This window comes from Stigmatopora nigra, chromosome 19, assembly GCF_051989575.1.
Source record: "Stigmatopora nigra isolate UIUO_SnigA chromosome 19, RoL_Snig_1.1, whole genome shotgun sequence".
Taxonomy (NCBI): Eukaryota; Metazoa; Chordata; class Actinopteri; order Syngnathiformes; family Syngnathidae; genus Stigmatopora; species Stigmatopora nigra.
Genome location: NC_135526.1, coordinates 5,584,038 through 5,598,116, shown reverse-complemented (window position 1 = coordinate 5,598,116; position 14,079 = coordinate 5,584,038). Strand labels below are relative to the sequence as shown.

General features: G+C 42.0%; 3 protein-coding genes and 2 long non-coding RNA genes across 5 annotated transcripts; 3 read left to right on the top strand and 2 right to left on the bottom strand.

The window, feature by feature from the left end:
- The first annotated feature begins 381 nt into the window (after positions 1–381).
- orai2 (ORAI calcium release-activated calcium modulator 2) lies at positions 382–3,261 on the top strand. Its single transcript, XM_077740729.1, has 3 exons — positions 382–719; positions 1,617–1,876; positions 2,370–3,261. The coding sequence occupies exons 2-3, from the start codon at positions 1,622–1,624 to the stop codon at positions 2,901–2,903; spliced, it is 789 nt and encodes a 262-aa protein (XP_077596855.1). The 5' UTR covers positions 382–719; positions 1,617–1,621; the 3' UTR covers positions 2,904–3,261.
- Positions 3,262–3,606: 345 nt separating this feature from the next.
- On the top strand, positions 3,607–4,065 carry LOC144212836 (uncharacterized). The gene is made up of 3 exons (XR_013329829.1): positions 3,607–3,666; positions 3,752–3,805; positions 3,886–4,065. It is a non-coding gene; the product is annotated as an uncharacterized LOC144212836 (long non-coding RNA).
- An 820-nt stretch (positions 4,066–4,885) lies between these two features.
- Positions 4,886–9,577, bottom strand: bckdk (branched chain ketoacid dehydrogenase kinase). The gene is made up of 11 exons (XM_077740992.1): positions 9,173–9,577; positions 7,927–7,995; positions 7,742–7,852; positions 6,964–7,011; positions 6,262–6,381; positions 6,074–6,172; positions 5,934–6,007; positions 5,638–5,766; positions 5,458–5,547; positions 5,223–5,378; positions 4,886–5,134 (listed from the first exon to the last, which is right to left on the bottom strand). Exons 1-11 carry the CDS (start codon positions 9,410–9,412, stop codon positions 4,990–4,992), a joined length of 1,281 nt encoding a protein of 426 aa, XP_077597118.1. The 5' UTR covers positions 9,413–9,577; the 3' UTR covers positions 4,886–4,989.
- Positions 8,902–13,309, top strand: LOC144212835 (uncharacterized). The gene is made up of 3 exons (XR_013329828.1): positions 8,902–10,184; positions 10,277–10,355; positions 11,305–13,309. It is a non-coding gene; the product is annotated as an uncharacterized LOC144212835 (long non-coding RNA).
- Positions 9,656–14,053, bottom strand: lrwd1 (leucine-rich repeats and WD repeat domain containing 1). Its single transcript, XM_077740993.1, has 16 exons — positions 13,973–14,053; positions 13,300–13,386; positions 12,996–13,230; positions 12,739–12,858; positions 12,516–12,662; positions 12,252–12,323; positions 11,928–12,170; positions 11,747–11,861; positions 11,570–11,664; positions 11,273–11,483; positions 11,009–11,081; positions 10,736–10,879; positions 10,574–10,671; positions 10,334–10,492; positions 10,125–10,234; positions 9,656–10,061 (listed from the first exon to the last, which is right to left on the bottom strand). The coding sequence occupies exons 2-16, from the start codon at positions 13,377–13,379 to the stop codon at positions 9,915–9,917; spliced, it is 2,049 nt and encodes a 682-aa protein (XP_077597119.1). The 5' UTR covers positions 13,380–13,386; positions 13,973–14,053; the 3' UTR covers positions 9,656–9,914.
- Positions 14,054–14,079: the final 26 nt, after the last annotated feature.

The window sequence follows — 14,079 nt, the reverse complement described above, 5'->3', positions numbered from 1 at the left end:
GAAAGATTTTGGGAGGGATCTACTGCAAAAAAAAAAGCCAAAAATAGAGGGGCTTCATAAATAGCAAATGGCAGTATTACAGTAGTTGCTGAGCTGCACATTCAATAAATCCTTGAGGCTATCCACTTACAAAATAGAAAAAAAAACATGCAAAAACAAGTATACTGTATGCAAAGGTCATCATTCCACCTCAATGTGCTGTGGTATTTAGCAAGAGAAATATATATTTTCCTTTTTTTTAGAATGTATTTATCACTATTATCAGGATAATGTATTCAATTCATTCATTCGTTTTGGTTTAGATGATTCTTTATGAGAGGGTTCAAATCAGTTGCGTTATTTTCAGTCTAAACTTGACCAGAAAATCCGGTTTTAATTTGAAAGTAAATCCAGCAGGAAATACGCTTGGACTTTTTGACGTCTGGTGAGGAAGATGACAGCTGGACTAAAGCGTGTCGGGAAAACAAACCCGATCGCCTAGAAAACAACTTGGATTTGTCATAAAATGTTCATTTTAAAAGTTCAACAGTGTTTTTAGAAGGAGTGCAGATGAATTTCTTCTAGTGGAGGAAGGGGAGATGTCAAGTAGCTGCAAATGAAACCCGGAAGAGGTTACTTTCCACGACTTCAGGAAACCAATGCGTGTGTTCAAAGCCACTTTGGAAGATCTCTTTATTACAGTACTTTATTCAACATTGGAACATCACTTTGAAGCCCAGGTGAGTCCACAAAGTCTTACATGTGATCTTTCATCTAAAGGGGAATCGCGATCCAAATTGATCAGGCCAAGTATTTGGTTAACTGGAAAAAAAGGGGGTTTTCCCCTCCGATTTTTGGGTTATAAAAGCTAAACCGATCTGAAGAAGCTGTAAAAATCCAACGTTTCCTCTTGAAAATGTGTTGCAAATCGTGATTTCTAGAGGCATCTGACTTTAGCTAAAGTGTGTAAATGGATCTCACTTTTGACTAAGCAGAGTTTTAAATATCCGTGCAGTTGGGGCTGATGAGAAAGTGCGCTCAACAATGTTTTCTGCAAAAACGCACAACAAAAATGCCTTATTTGTGAGTACTGGCCTTAAAACTAGCTCCAAACTACCAGCAATTGTGACTAATTAGTCGTAATTTAGTGTGATTTTCGCTCATGGAACGCGGAAGATAATTATAGCATTCACTTTTGGTAAAGCAGCACTTTCTGGAAAATTATGCCAATATTTTGGTCAAATTTAGGGATAAACAATGTTTAAAATCCGGTGTTCATCTTTAACATCTTAACTATGGATTTCTAAATAAGTGTTGCACTAACATTTATGTTTGATCTAATTATATATTGAATTTTAAATATAAAATCTCATATGTAACTAAATATTCAGCTGATATGCAATGAGGAAAAGCCACAATATTAATTATTTTATAATGAATTTATGATTATGTCCTGATATTGTGTTTAACTAGTCTTTGGGGGGCTGAGTTATACAAAGTGACAACTGACCCCACTCTCCCTTAATAGAAACTCAACTTTGTGTGTGTAGCACTTTTACACATGCTGAAAAAAACTAAGCAGCCAACAAAAGGGGTGTTTTATGGTCTTAAAATTGTGCACATTTTTCTCCAAACAGGCATTATGAGCAGAGAGCTCAACGTGCCTATGGGCTCGCCTGCCGCTGGCATGACAGATCGGGTCCCGGACGTCCCTAGCAGCAGCTCTGGTGCCGGCGCCGGCATGGACTACCGTGACTGGGTGCGACGCAGCTACCTGGAGCTGGTCAGCTCCAACCACCACTCGGTGCAGGCGCTCTCCTGGAGGAAGCTTTACCTGAGCCGGGCCAAGCTTAAGGCCTCCAGCAGGACCTCTGCGTTGCTCTCCGGCTTCGCCATGGTTAGTCACTAACCAATATTCCCTCTAATTTTTTTTGTTGATCTGGGCAGAAAGATAACTTCCCTGAGCACAATGAGTACCTGTTTTATACCTCTATACAAAGCAGCCTTTGTGACTCTTCTTAGGCATTATGTCCAATTGTGATCTTGTATTTTATGGGCCAGATCACAGAAAAATGCTCCCAGTCAAAACTGATGGAATGTCTATTGTTGTCAATGACAGATAATGAGTTAAGCAAAATAATCTGACGTGGTATGTAGGAATGTTGCACTGTTGTATTGGTACTGATGCTGCAATTCAATTACATTATTATGGGAGAACATGAAGAAATGTCATGTCATTTAGTTTCCATGGGATGGCCTACCCACCATTTTTTTTTGGTGTGGCAGTAGTAGTAGTATTTGTTTCTCCCCCCTAAATCAATGAGCTAAAAAACGGTATGGGTGCAACAGCAGTTTTTTTTAATGTGTCCAATTGTATGTTTTGGTGCAAGGTGGCCATGGTGGAGGTGCAGCTGGAGATGGACTACAATTACCCGCGAGAGCTATTGGTGGCGTTCAGTGTGTGCACCACAGTGCTGGTGGCTGTCCACTTGTTCGCCCTACTGATCAGCACGTGCATCCTCCCCAACGTGGAGGCGGTCAGCAACATTCACAACCTCAACTCGGTGAGCGAGTCGCCCCACGAGCGTATGCACCACTACATCGAGATGGCCTGGGGCTTTTCCACCGCGTTGGGCATCCTGCTCTTCCTGGCCGAGGTGGTGCTCCTATGTTGGATCAAGTTCCTACCCGTGGACTCGGGCAGTGCGCCAAAGACGGACGTAAAAAGGGACAGCGGATGGCACGCGGCCTTGGCGGCCACTGTCATCATGGTGCCCGTGGGCGCCGTCTTCGTGGTGTTCACCGTTCACTTCTACCGCTCGCTGGTACGCCATAAGACTGAGCGGCATCACCAGGAGATTGAGGAGCTGCACAAGATCAAGGTGCAGCTGGATGGCCAAGAGAGAGCGTTGCATGTGGTTTGAACTCGCCTCATTTTCATATTTATACGTCTTTTGTCTGGCTCTCGCCTATTTATTCTACAAGGACAATTTAAAGTATGCTTTTGTGCTTCCTAGGCTTTAAAGGTCCACACCATAGATGTCACATGGATGTAGAATAGCTGTAAGTTGCTCACATTTTGAGCAATTTTCAAACGTCTCAGATTTTGATAACTACCTAAGATGCATTAGAATGTACAGTCGTTTCAATTCGACTTTACATTGTATAGCAAGACTTCCTTAAAAAATGACCATGTATAGTAAAGCTTACTTATAAAGTGACCATGTATAGTAAGGCTTTTTTAAGATGCCCATTTATATTAAAGCTTTTTTAAAAAAATTGCCCATGTGTAGTAAGGCTTGTTTTCTTCTAAATGAGCCTAATTGTAAGATTGTTGTGCCAACTATTCTTATTGTTTGGTCACCTTTGTTTGAGCTGAAAAGTGACAAGTTGGAGGACATGGGTTTCGATCCAATTAAGCAGGTGCCTTACCATTTGAGCTATGTTCCCACCATTTTCCCTACTTTGCCACGGATTGGCTCACAATATATATGTTGGAGTTGTAAAGTGACAAGTTGGAGGATGCAGGATTTGACCCTCCACCTCTCACATGGTAAGTGGACGTCTTACCTGTTGAACAAACTTCCCATCTCTCTGTTAAGTCACTGAACAGCTCACTACATTTCCATTTCAGCCGCCAAGTGACAAGTTGGATAATGCCTGGTCTGACCCACAACCTCTCGCATGGTAAGTGAACGCTTTAACTGTTGTGCTAACTTACCACCCACCTCCCTATTAAGTAACTGAATTACTCACTACATTTATTTTCCAGCCATCAAGTGACAAGTTGGACGACAGTAGGATTCGATCCTCAACTTCTCACATGGTAAGTGGATGATTTACCTATTAAGTTCCCACCCATCTCCCTACTAAGTCACTAAATGGCCCACTACATTTCCGTTTCAGCCGTCAAGTTACAAGTTGGAGGGTACCTTTCACGTCATGAGCTAAAATCCCACCCTTGATTTTAGGGCAAATGGAGGAAGATTTAAAAATAATGATGCTTTGATAAGTCAGCGATGCAAACAAGTTTTAATGTGGCGAATGAAACAAGGAAAAATGACTAATAAAATAATCAATGAAACAGTCACAATTTCTACTGGAAATACTTTTTTTTGTTAATGGAAAAAAAATGAAAAATTCTGCAACTTTATGTTCACACTTTAATCCATTTTTTCCGTTTTCAGTCAGTTGGCGGATTCAGTCGCCTTTTTAACGTTACGCAGATGCATTACAACTAAATATTTACACAATCTATTCATACAAATTTGGAAGTGTCGGTAAAATCAACTCATTGTCAACATTGTCCAGCAGCAGCAGCAAAAATCTTCAAAATAATCGAAAATTAGGTCAATTCAGAGGCTAAATAAAAGCAGGCATTTCCAAAAATCACGTGCCTCTGACGATGATAGATGTCCAATCGTGTAGCACTTAAAATCGGAGTAAAAACCCTTTTAAATGAGTTAGTCACGAGTAGGCATCCAATCTAATTAAACGGAGTGCCAAGTTCAAGTGGATTGGCTGTGGATGCTGTCAATGGCGACCAAAAAGTTTTAAAAAAATGTTAGTTGGCCAATGAACAACACAAAAAGACAAAAAAACAGTGCTACCCTAACATAGCAAAAGTTAAAGTTACAAAAAGCAACAAAAAGGCAACAAGAATCTAAGTGAGGAGCATTGAGGTGAAAAAGGCAATACTTTCCCCCAAAAATTATCTACCGATTCAAAAAAAAAAAAAAAAAAAAAAAAAAAAAAAACAATGAAGATCAAGAGGTACTCTTACTCTTTTTGGCAGTTGAGTTAATCCTTCTTTCTTCCTTTCCGAAAGGGTCTTCATGACCAGTAACTTATTTTTTTAATGCCATCATGCACAGTTTGTCCCGATAAACTAGTAATTTTTTTTTAAAAAAGAGACCTCAATTTAAGAGCTAACATAGCTTATAATTCGTCTAAGGCAGAAAAACAGAAAAGGAAAGAATGCTCAAAAAAATCGAACAATTGCAGGAATGGCTACACACGGAAGCTTTCGCCTTTGCCGTCAATGTGGCGCAGTCGCAAGTAGACGTCGGTGCCGATACCTTGCATGGATTGAACGGACAGCGAGCCCCCGAGGTACTCTGCATATGCGCGTGACGTAGGCAGCCCAAAACCGAACCTACAAATAGAAAAAATAACGTAAAATAAACTTAACGGTCACCCAATGAATGGCAGAGCATGTGTTAAAAATGATTTTAGTTCCCTACCCATGCATTGGGCTGGACTGGTTGCCACTGTTGGTGATGTTGTTGAACAAGTTACTCATACGAGGGTCCTGCGCGCTCTCCTCGGCCGTGCTGAAGTGGTAATCCATCACCTTGTCGATGATGCCGTGCGGGATTCCACCGCCACGGTCGGAAATCCTGTAAACGACAAGATGGGAAACCATCAAGCAGAGGCTTCCCTTGAAGGTGAGTTAAAAACAAACAAACAAACACATACCTGATGACAAAGTCCATGTCATTGTTGGCGATGGTGACCACCACGTCAGGCACGTTGTAGGGAGTGTCCAAGTGGCTTTCCATGGTCGCCCTAACCCAAATCAACAAAACATAAGGCAGACTTATTAAGATGTTCAATTCATTTAAACTGGTATGGCAATTTGATAGGAATCAACTGTACCTCATGGCATTCTTGAGCAGTTCAGGCAGGATGTAGTCGAGCGGCAGGGGGATGAAGGGGAAGCGCGCCGCCACGTGGCCGTTGATGCGAACTCTGGGAGAGTTGCCGTACTGGTGCTCGCACAGACGCCTGTGCACACGTGGAAAACGTTGTTAGCTAACTCGCCCAAGTGAAAACAAAACGGATATCGTAGGTCAAAGCAATAGGCTGACATGATCGCCGCAAGAGATAACCCATGGGGAGTTTATCTCTGTGCACAGCGATCGGTTAGAGCGCCCGCTGGGGTGTTTGCTCACCTGGCAAAGTCCACCCACTTCTCGATGATCTTCTTAGGGGACAAACGTCTGCAGATGATGCCCACAAAGTCCGCCTGTGAAGGAAATGACAAGGTTAAGCGGCGGCTGCTGGTAAGGAATGGTGAAATGCATGGACGTACATTGTCTTCGTGCAGGGCCAGGTGGTGCGTGGCCAACATGCGGATTCCCAGACGGGAGCACAGAGTCGTGTCCAAGAAGTTGAGGAGTATCGTCTCATCCTGGACGACAGAGGGAAAAAAATTAGAGGTTTTCGAATACTGCAGCTATCGGGAGTAAGTAACCAACCCCATTGGTGTGTTAATCGTACCTGGATGTGCTTCCGACATTCCCGGAATCCTTGAGCCAACATGGTGACCACGTCCTTGTGGTCATCCAGCAGCTGCTGCACGAGCTTGCAGAAGCGAGCCTCCATGTCCTGATCCTTAATCTGAAAATGGTTACCATCATGTTAGAGAGTTGGTGACTGGTACTACCAATGGAAACTTGTGAGTATTTGTTTTATGTGATCTCATTTTATCCCGTAAACTTGTTCAATTATTTTCCAAGGTGATTTTGAGCCACCCCATGTTCATTTGGGGACATTGTCTGTCCATTTTGGGTACTTTCTTTAGATTTTGGGGCATTTTTTGTTGATTTTCGGGCAATTCCTAGAACTTTTGCACTTGAAAAAAGAAGTAATGACATTTGTACCATTAAAAACATGGTAGATTTACAAGTATGAAGAAATTGAAAAGTGACTGATAACTTTTGTATGGGTTCATTTTATGTTTTTGTCATGTGAATGACAACATTCCTTCATTCACCCCCTGTTATCTAATTATGATTGTAGCCAGTAAAAATATGGTTTGTTTTCAAGGCTCTTTTGGTGAGAGAGGCACCAAGAAAGTGTTTATCTTCTTCAGTCACCAATGAGGAACTTGAACTTTGTTTGACCCGGTGTGTGTGTTTACATTTATGTATACTGTGGGTGTGTGTTCTGCGAGTGTGAGTGTACGTGCTTGTTACTCACAGATGGAAAGTCGCTGACCATGTGGTATGCTCTGATGTAGAGTTCATGCTGGAAGAGGAAAAGAGTTTTGATTAGTATTGTGTGCAGTCAGACACATTTTCAACACATTTTGTCACTCCCATACTACTAAATAGCCTCATTTTTTTCCCTGCGACGACTAAAACAAAATCATATCATTTAAACGAGTCGCATGTTGATTGGACAAAGATGAAGAGTGTTTTGTACAAGGGAAAGAAGAATGTGGGGGAAAGTTCAGTGGAGAAAAAAAAAGGCACGAGGCTTACGAAGGGGGGGGGGTTGCTTTCCCGATTCTGTTCCACATGGATAAAATCAGGGGAACAATCGACGCATGCATTGTAGTCCTGATTTAATCATCAACTCTTAAGGATTAAGTGTTAAAAAACAAAACTGAGTTTCACAATTAGGTTTTTGTGTCACATTGAGGAAAATAGGACACATGGAAAAGTATTATTTGTGAAGAATAGAATTGTTGTGAAGTAAAACAGCAGGTAAATACATGTAATACTAATAGAAATGATAAATTAAACAAATTAAAATAAAAAATAACAGTGGTGTGTTTGCTTGCAAACATACACATGTTGAAGTTTCCCAGCAACCCGAGCCAACAACGTTGCCATTCGTGGAACTGCTAAGTGAGTCAAAGTTCACCCTCGCCATGCCATACTTAAATATCTTAACTCATTCGCTGCCATTGACGATGATGGACGTTCAATCTGTCTAACCTGGGAGGAACTAACTGTGTTATGTGTGGTCTTACCACTTGCAGGATGGTCGGATTGCATCCGATGATGAAGGGAAGGCTGCGAAAACCTTTGATGCGGTGAGCGATGCGTACAGGGAGCTCCTTGTGCAGGTACTTGGCGCTGCTCTGGGAAATTGGACCAAAAGTGTACATGGAAGGAAGCTTTGGGACTTTGTGTGTTGACTGAGGGGAGTACTTACCAGGATGTGATGTCCGTCTGGTGACTTGCCGGCGTACAGCAAAGTGGCTAAGGTGAGTCGCACAGAAGCCTGAAAGATAACATCATCATAATTTTTTTTAAATGATGTGGGAATGTCTACATTGAAATGCATTTTGTGTTTTGGAAGATTTCTGCAATTTAGAATAAGTGCACTCAGCAGGGTATGTTATCGGGCTCATATGGAATTCATTTTAAGACTAGAATTTAGTGCGCTTTTTTCCGCAGTCTAAACAGAGAACAAAAACACAAGGAGGCAGTTGCTGATTTATGCACATGTGGAACTTTTGGAAACTCCCCCTTTTTTTCTGGATGTTTTTCTTTTTCTCTACTCACGTGCTGGAACTCAGCGTTGAGACAAAACAATTCCTGGAAAGTGTTTACAAATTTAGTGGGACCCACTAGAATTATTTTTTTTAATGTGGATTAGGAGTATGTGGAATCTAAATCTTATTTTGTTGTTTAGATGGATTTTTGTTTAACATTTAGAGGCCACGTGTGATGGACAGGGAAAAGAATGACTTGAATTTAGCCAAAATTACTGCATATAAATAAGTATATTACATAAAAGTGGGTGTAACTATGTTGATGTGATCCAAGGATTCTCAGTTAGACAAATATAGGGGTTTGCTTTGGGATTTATGAATCTTAATTCTATTTTAACATGGAAATTAACATAGACAAGGTTAAATATAATCCCACTAAGCGATTTGGCAATATTATATAAAATGTAAACAGAATTTATAGCCCCAAAGAAATCGTGGTGCGTTTATGGAACTGGAATTAAATTGAGTAAAATAGCATGACAGGATAAACTGCAGGGATTTTATTATGTAAGTGTCCGACCTATTCAACAAAACGCTTTTAATAAGACAACAAACAGTCAATAAAACACACTTATTGATCAAAGAGTCGTATATCACAAAAGAAAACAATCCGCGCTCGTAAAGTGGCAAACTTGGCGTGTTGTAATACGTAATGACCCACTGCCAACCGATCACAATTATATCAACGACATTACTAACAGAACGAGGTTATAACTTAGCGGTACCACAGGAGTGGAAGTTCATGAATATCTATGTATTGTAGGGATTCTTTTTTTAATATAAATATATATTAAGAGTTGAGGTCGCAAGAAAGGTCGGGGTTAAAAAAATGACTGTCAGTGAATGCGTCTGAGTTCCAGCTAGCCATTAGCATCGCCATCGTACCACATTTAAAATCCTCACCTTTTCCGCAGAAATGTCAATTGCAGACTGGTTATAAAACGATGTCACGGTCTTCGATCGCTCTCGAGCCAATTCAGTGATGCCCTGGAGGGACGACGTAGATCTCAGTCGGCGGCCCCCCGCGATCCATGTCAACGTCGGTGCTAGTGGTGCTGGTAGTAGTGGTGCCGTTGTGGTAGCCGGCACGAGGAAGAGGCTGCTCAGCCTCGGCCTGGCCCGACTTGCAGTGCCGCTCAGCATCTCCGCGGCGAGAGAGTGGCTGGAGTGTTCGGCGCGGCCTGCTATGAGGCCATCAGTGGGTCACGTAGCCCACCGTGCGCAAGAGCACGTCCGCTTTGTTTCAGTACCAAGAGGGTACTAGTGGAAGGACGTCAAGTCCTGGCCGCTCGTGTGGTTCAAAGGAGGCGGGGCAAAGGGTTCACCAGGAGACAGAGTATCGTATCACAGGCCAAATTAGGCTATTGGGGGCGGGACTTAAATCCACACGCAAACAAATAGAAATATGAGCCACTAGTAAATAACATTTATGTATTTCAACAGCCACAGAAGATATTCTACTGTTTACACTTTTGTTTTGCATGTTTGCTACTAAATAAAATGCATCTTTGCATACTGTAGTAGTACTTTACATTGCACATTATGTAAACACTGACCTCTTTACGTGTTGGAAAGTAATCCATTTTCATTCAAGTGTCAACTTTCACAAGTTATTTCAAGTAGTATTTATAGATGGTTCAATTATTCAAGATGTCCTCTTCCACACCATCACTATGTTCTTGTCACTGAGGCCCACCAGGTACTGGAATTCGGGGTCCATGGTCACACTGTTGATGGAGGGACCTTCCAGCGGGCCGAGACCCTTGCGAACAGGGGCGGGCCACTGGAGCACCTGAGCGGAACAAACGTGGGTTTAGCAGAATTTAAAGATCTTTCTTCTGCATCCCAGACTCACCTCAGTAGGCTCTATCGGCTTTCCGGCCTGGAACTTGCCTTTCTGAAGATTAGGGACGTGGTAAGTCCACAATTTTCCTTCGTTGTCACCACACACGACGTAATATCGACCTAAAAATGGGCGAAATTGTTGTTTTGATCATGTGTTCACAGAGAGAAAACAACTCACAGATATGCATCGCCCATTGAAAAATTGGAGAAAGATTTTACCTGGACAGGTGTTCAGCGCCAGGTAAGGAATCTCTGTATTTGCCCAACGCAGCTCGGCCAGTACGGTGGCGCGCACACAACCGTTCTTATCGGGCCGCTGCGATCGTGTCCGAGTCCAACTCCACAGATAGATAGAACTGTGCGTGAAGTTCTTGGAAGCTGATCATGACCATAACAATAATATTAGTTCATTGCCATCAACCAGAATGGGTAGTCAAAATGCTACGAGTGTACACTTACCCACGATGTCATCAGAAAGGAAAGCGAGACCATCCACGGTGTGGCAGTTGAAATCTTTGTCTTCGTAAACAGGGAAAGTTACCTCTACTTCTTTGGATCTTCAGGAGAAAAATTGAGTTATTTATTTTCTGACTGCAGGGAGAGTAAATATTTAACACCCACCTCTTGGTGCCGCCCTTGGCCGCGAGTTGCGTGTTGTAGCAGTGTAGACCGTCCTCGCACGCCGCCAAGAGTTGCGCCTCGGGCTTTGTGGGCGGGAGACAGATGTGCAATGGGGTCGAGCTGCTTTCCAATGTTAACAGTTGCCTGGAGGTCATAAAAATGACACAGCGGGCTGAATTGGTGAATGACGTCAGGGTTAAATATTTTCAATGCAGCATTTGTTTTAATTATAGTAGGAGAAATAAACTTCTAGAAGAAGAAAAAATGACTCACACTACTTTAAAGTTGTAGTTGCTGTCAATGCCGCCAATGTCCCACAACACAATCTTGTTGTCGTAAGAGCCCGCTACAAAAGAAAGGGGAATAGTGGCCATTTGGCACAGTTTGATTAATTTATTAAAGAGACAATACATGTTAATGAAAACATGTGAACGCCAAATCTTTACGATGTTTTTTTTATGATCACCGATGGTCATCTTAAATGTGCCAATTGTGAAAGTGATCTTGAACTTTGTTGAGGTGACAGTAAGCACTTACTAAAGAGGAAATTTCCTTGGCGGTGGTTAAAGCGAAGGATTGACACAGCCCTGCGACTAGCACGGAACTCTCCATAAGCCACGTTGCAGCGGGGGTGGATCAGCTTCACCAAGCCTCTCTTTCCACCCGCCGCCAGAATCCTGCATGGCTGCGCCGAGGCTCCTCCTCCTCGGGACATCAAGATCGTGGACCAGGCCAGTGAGAAGAATTCCTGCAATGGACAAATAATAAAAGTATCCATGATACATGTCCAGTCCATTTTGACTGGAGGAGCGAATGATTGGACATCTAACAAACCTCTCCTGAGATTTTATACTTCTTCATCACCATGCCAGTTTCACAGTCAATGATGCATAAGGAGTCTCCACCGCATGTTGCGACTAGGCGACTTCCTACGCAACAAAACAAGAAAAATGTGATGTTGTGATTACGATGGGTTGAGACAAGTTGCACTTTTCTACTGTAATGAATCACCTTCGGAGTCCAGCTGAGGCTGGAAGGCACAGGACCAAAGCTGAATGGAGAAATCTTCCATGTTGTCGTCCTTGCTGTGACACTGCAGGGCATGAAGGGGCTGCAGACCCACCGGCTGCACAAAAGTATGCACATTAAATTTAACTTTATGTCATAAGAAATGAGTCTTGTTTTTGAATACCTGTGTCTTGTTGATGCTTTTCTTTAAATCATTACTTGACTCCTCCTCCCCTCCACTCTGAATTTCGTTGATCGACGAGGCCTCTTTTCTGGCAGAGACACGTCTGGGCGTCAAGGGACACTGACGCCTGGTGGCGGGATTGGCGTCGTCTTCGGGATTGGATCGCGCCTTTTTACGAGGAGTCAGCCGCAAGTCGGCGCAGTCTAACAGTGGAATTTCCTTCCTTTTCTTCGGGGTCGAGACCTTGTGGATGATAAGGACAGTACTGAAGACAAAAAGACTTTTGTTTTTACTCTGGGTTAATATTAATGTACTCCGCCTTACATTAATATTGGTTGACAGGTCCTCCTTTGGTTCTGTTAGCGAGCGCAGATAATCCCTGGCCATAATCTCCACCTAACAGACACGGAAAGTAAACATAATAAACTAAATTGGGCGTCAATGACAGCCACTAAATCAAATATTCTAATTTGCAGACATACTGACTCTGAAATGATAACTACAATATGGCCTGCTAAAATAAGACTGCAGCGCCGCTTAGCGGCCACATTGTAGACAGCACCTTTTATGATTTAAAAAATACTTTACCTTCCATTTGGTGAAGTCACTGATCGAATTGGGTCCATATTTCACCTTCTTCTGCGCCTCGGTAACAAATTCTGTCTCTAGGGCAGACATTTTTTTTGCTGTTGCAGGAACAGGGAGGCTGTAGCTCTTCTCCCACAGGGCAACCATCTACAGGACAGTTTGAAAGAAGACATTTTTGACCAGAAGCATGATATAGAGCAAGTGAAACGTCAAGTTTTCGTACCCGGGTCCTAAGGTTTTCTGTGAACACGAAGCGTACGTGGTTGGCAGTGCTGGTGATGTCTTTACCGTTGTAACTTCGCAAATTGGGTAGCAGCGTCATTAGCTTGTAACTGTCACTCACCTGTGGAAAAGTGAATACATTTGTGAAATGAAGCATTTTTTTATAGGAAGTCTACTTTCTCATTTAATGGAAAGAAGACACTTAAAAAAAACAATTGTTAACCAAGTCAATATTGTAATAACATTTTCCTGCCTTACAGTGATATAGAGGTTGTTATCCATCATGACTTCCTCCACGCTGGACAGGGACGCCATTGAGGTGACGTCCTCCATCTGGTTGTCGCTAAGGTTTAAAAAACGCAGTTTGGGCAGCTCCAAGTTTTTGGGGAACTCTTCCAGTCGGTTCCCGGATAAATCACAGTGTTCCAGGGACCGCAAGCATGAGAAGAGCTTGACCGGCAAGTCTGAAGATTTCAATTGTAGTTTGGAAAGGCTGAAAAGGATTTCAAGAGTTAGCCTTTGTAGGAGATAAAAAAATACCATTAAAAGGTTAAGTGCTTACTCTAATTTCTTGATCTCTTCGAGTTTGTTGGTTTTTGGAGAGCCTTTTTCCAGTAAGAATTTCTCTGTTATCTTCTCCATTGCTTTTCTGAAGTGAAGAATGGTTTTAGATTAAAAGATTGAGTCAAACAAAGAACAGTGATGGGCGAGGCACAACCACACCCTTTTAATCAATGCATAATTCAATGAAAACAATAGACTATGAATAACCAATTTGATCAAAAGGACACATTAGGAATCAGAGAGATAAAAGTTAATGGTCATGTTGTTTCCCTGATTAGGCCCATATGGAGACCTCCTATATCTTGATGTTGACTATTTTATCAATTGATGTACATAATGGGACAAATATTAAATGGAACTAGGGCTTGTATAAATTGAGCTATTTTCTCTTTTTGGTATGTCAACACCCATTTTGGTGGAATCTTCGAGTCTTCCCCATATGCTACAAAACAACAACTTTACATACTATATCATCCCTGAAATCTAAATTAGAGATAAATATTGAGAAAAAGAAAGAAATATGTTTTCTTTTTACAAGCACCGTCCACTGTTGAGTTAGCCACTTGAAAGATAATAGATGTATAATTCACCTTTTTTTAAGTTAACAAGAGTCTAAAGTTACTTCGTTGGTTGAAAACTATGTAATAGATGGCATAAAAACATGTACTTACATAGACTAGGCTTCCTTAACAAGACTACGAGTACAACAGATACTTTCCCGGGTTACTACGTATGACGTATTTCCACTAGGCGTGGTTTAATACTATAACTGCCCACT

Coding starts and splice junctions, on each gene's coding strand:
- orai2 (XM_077740729.1), top strand. CDS start 1,622: ATGAGCAGAGAGCTCAACGTGCCTATGGGCTCGCCTGCCGCTGGCATG. Junction 1,877..2,369: donor TGCTCTCCGGCTTCGCCATG/GTTAGTCACTAA, acceptor TTTTGGTGCAAG/GTGGCCATGGTGGAGGTGCA.
- bckdk (XM_077740992.1), bottom strand. CDS start 9,412: ATGCTGAGCGGCACTGCAAGTCGGGCCAGGCCGAGGCTGAGCAGCCTC. Junction 7,853..7,926: donor CAGACGGACATCACATCCTG/GTAAGTACTCCC, acceptor CCAATTTCCCAG/AGCAGCGCCAAGTACCTGCA. Junction 6,382..6,963: donor TGGTCAGCGACTTTCCATCT/GTGAGTAACAAG, acceptor AACCATTTTCAG/ATTAAGGATCAGGACATGGA.
- lrwd1 (XM_077740993.1), bottom strand. CDS start 13,379: ATGGAGAAGATAACAGAGAAATTCTTACTGGAAAAAGGCTCTCCAAAA. Junction 10,880..11,008: donor AACTACAACTTTAAAGTAGT/GTGAGTCATTTT, acceptor TATGACCTCCAG/GCAACTGTTAACATTGGAAA. Junction 10,235..10,333: donor GGCGCTGAACACCTGTCCAG/GTAAAATCTTTC, acceptor GCCCATTTTTAG/GTCGATATTACGTCGTGTGT.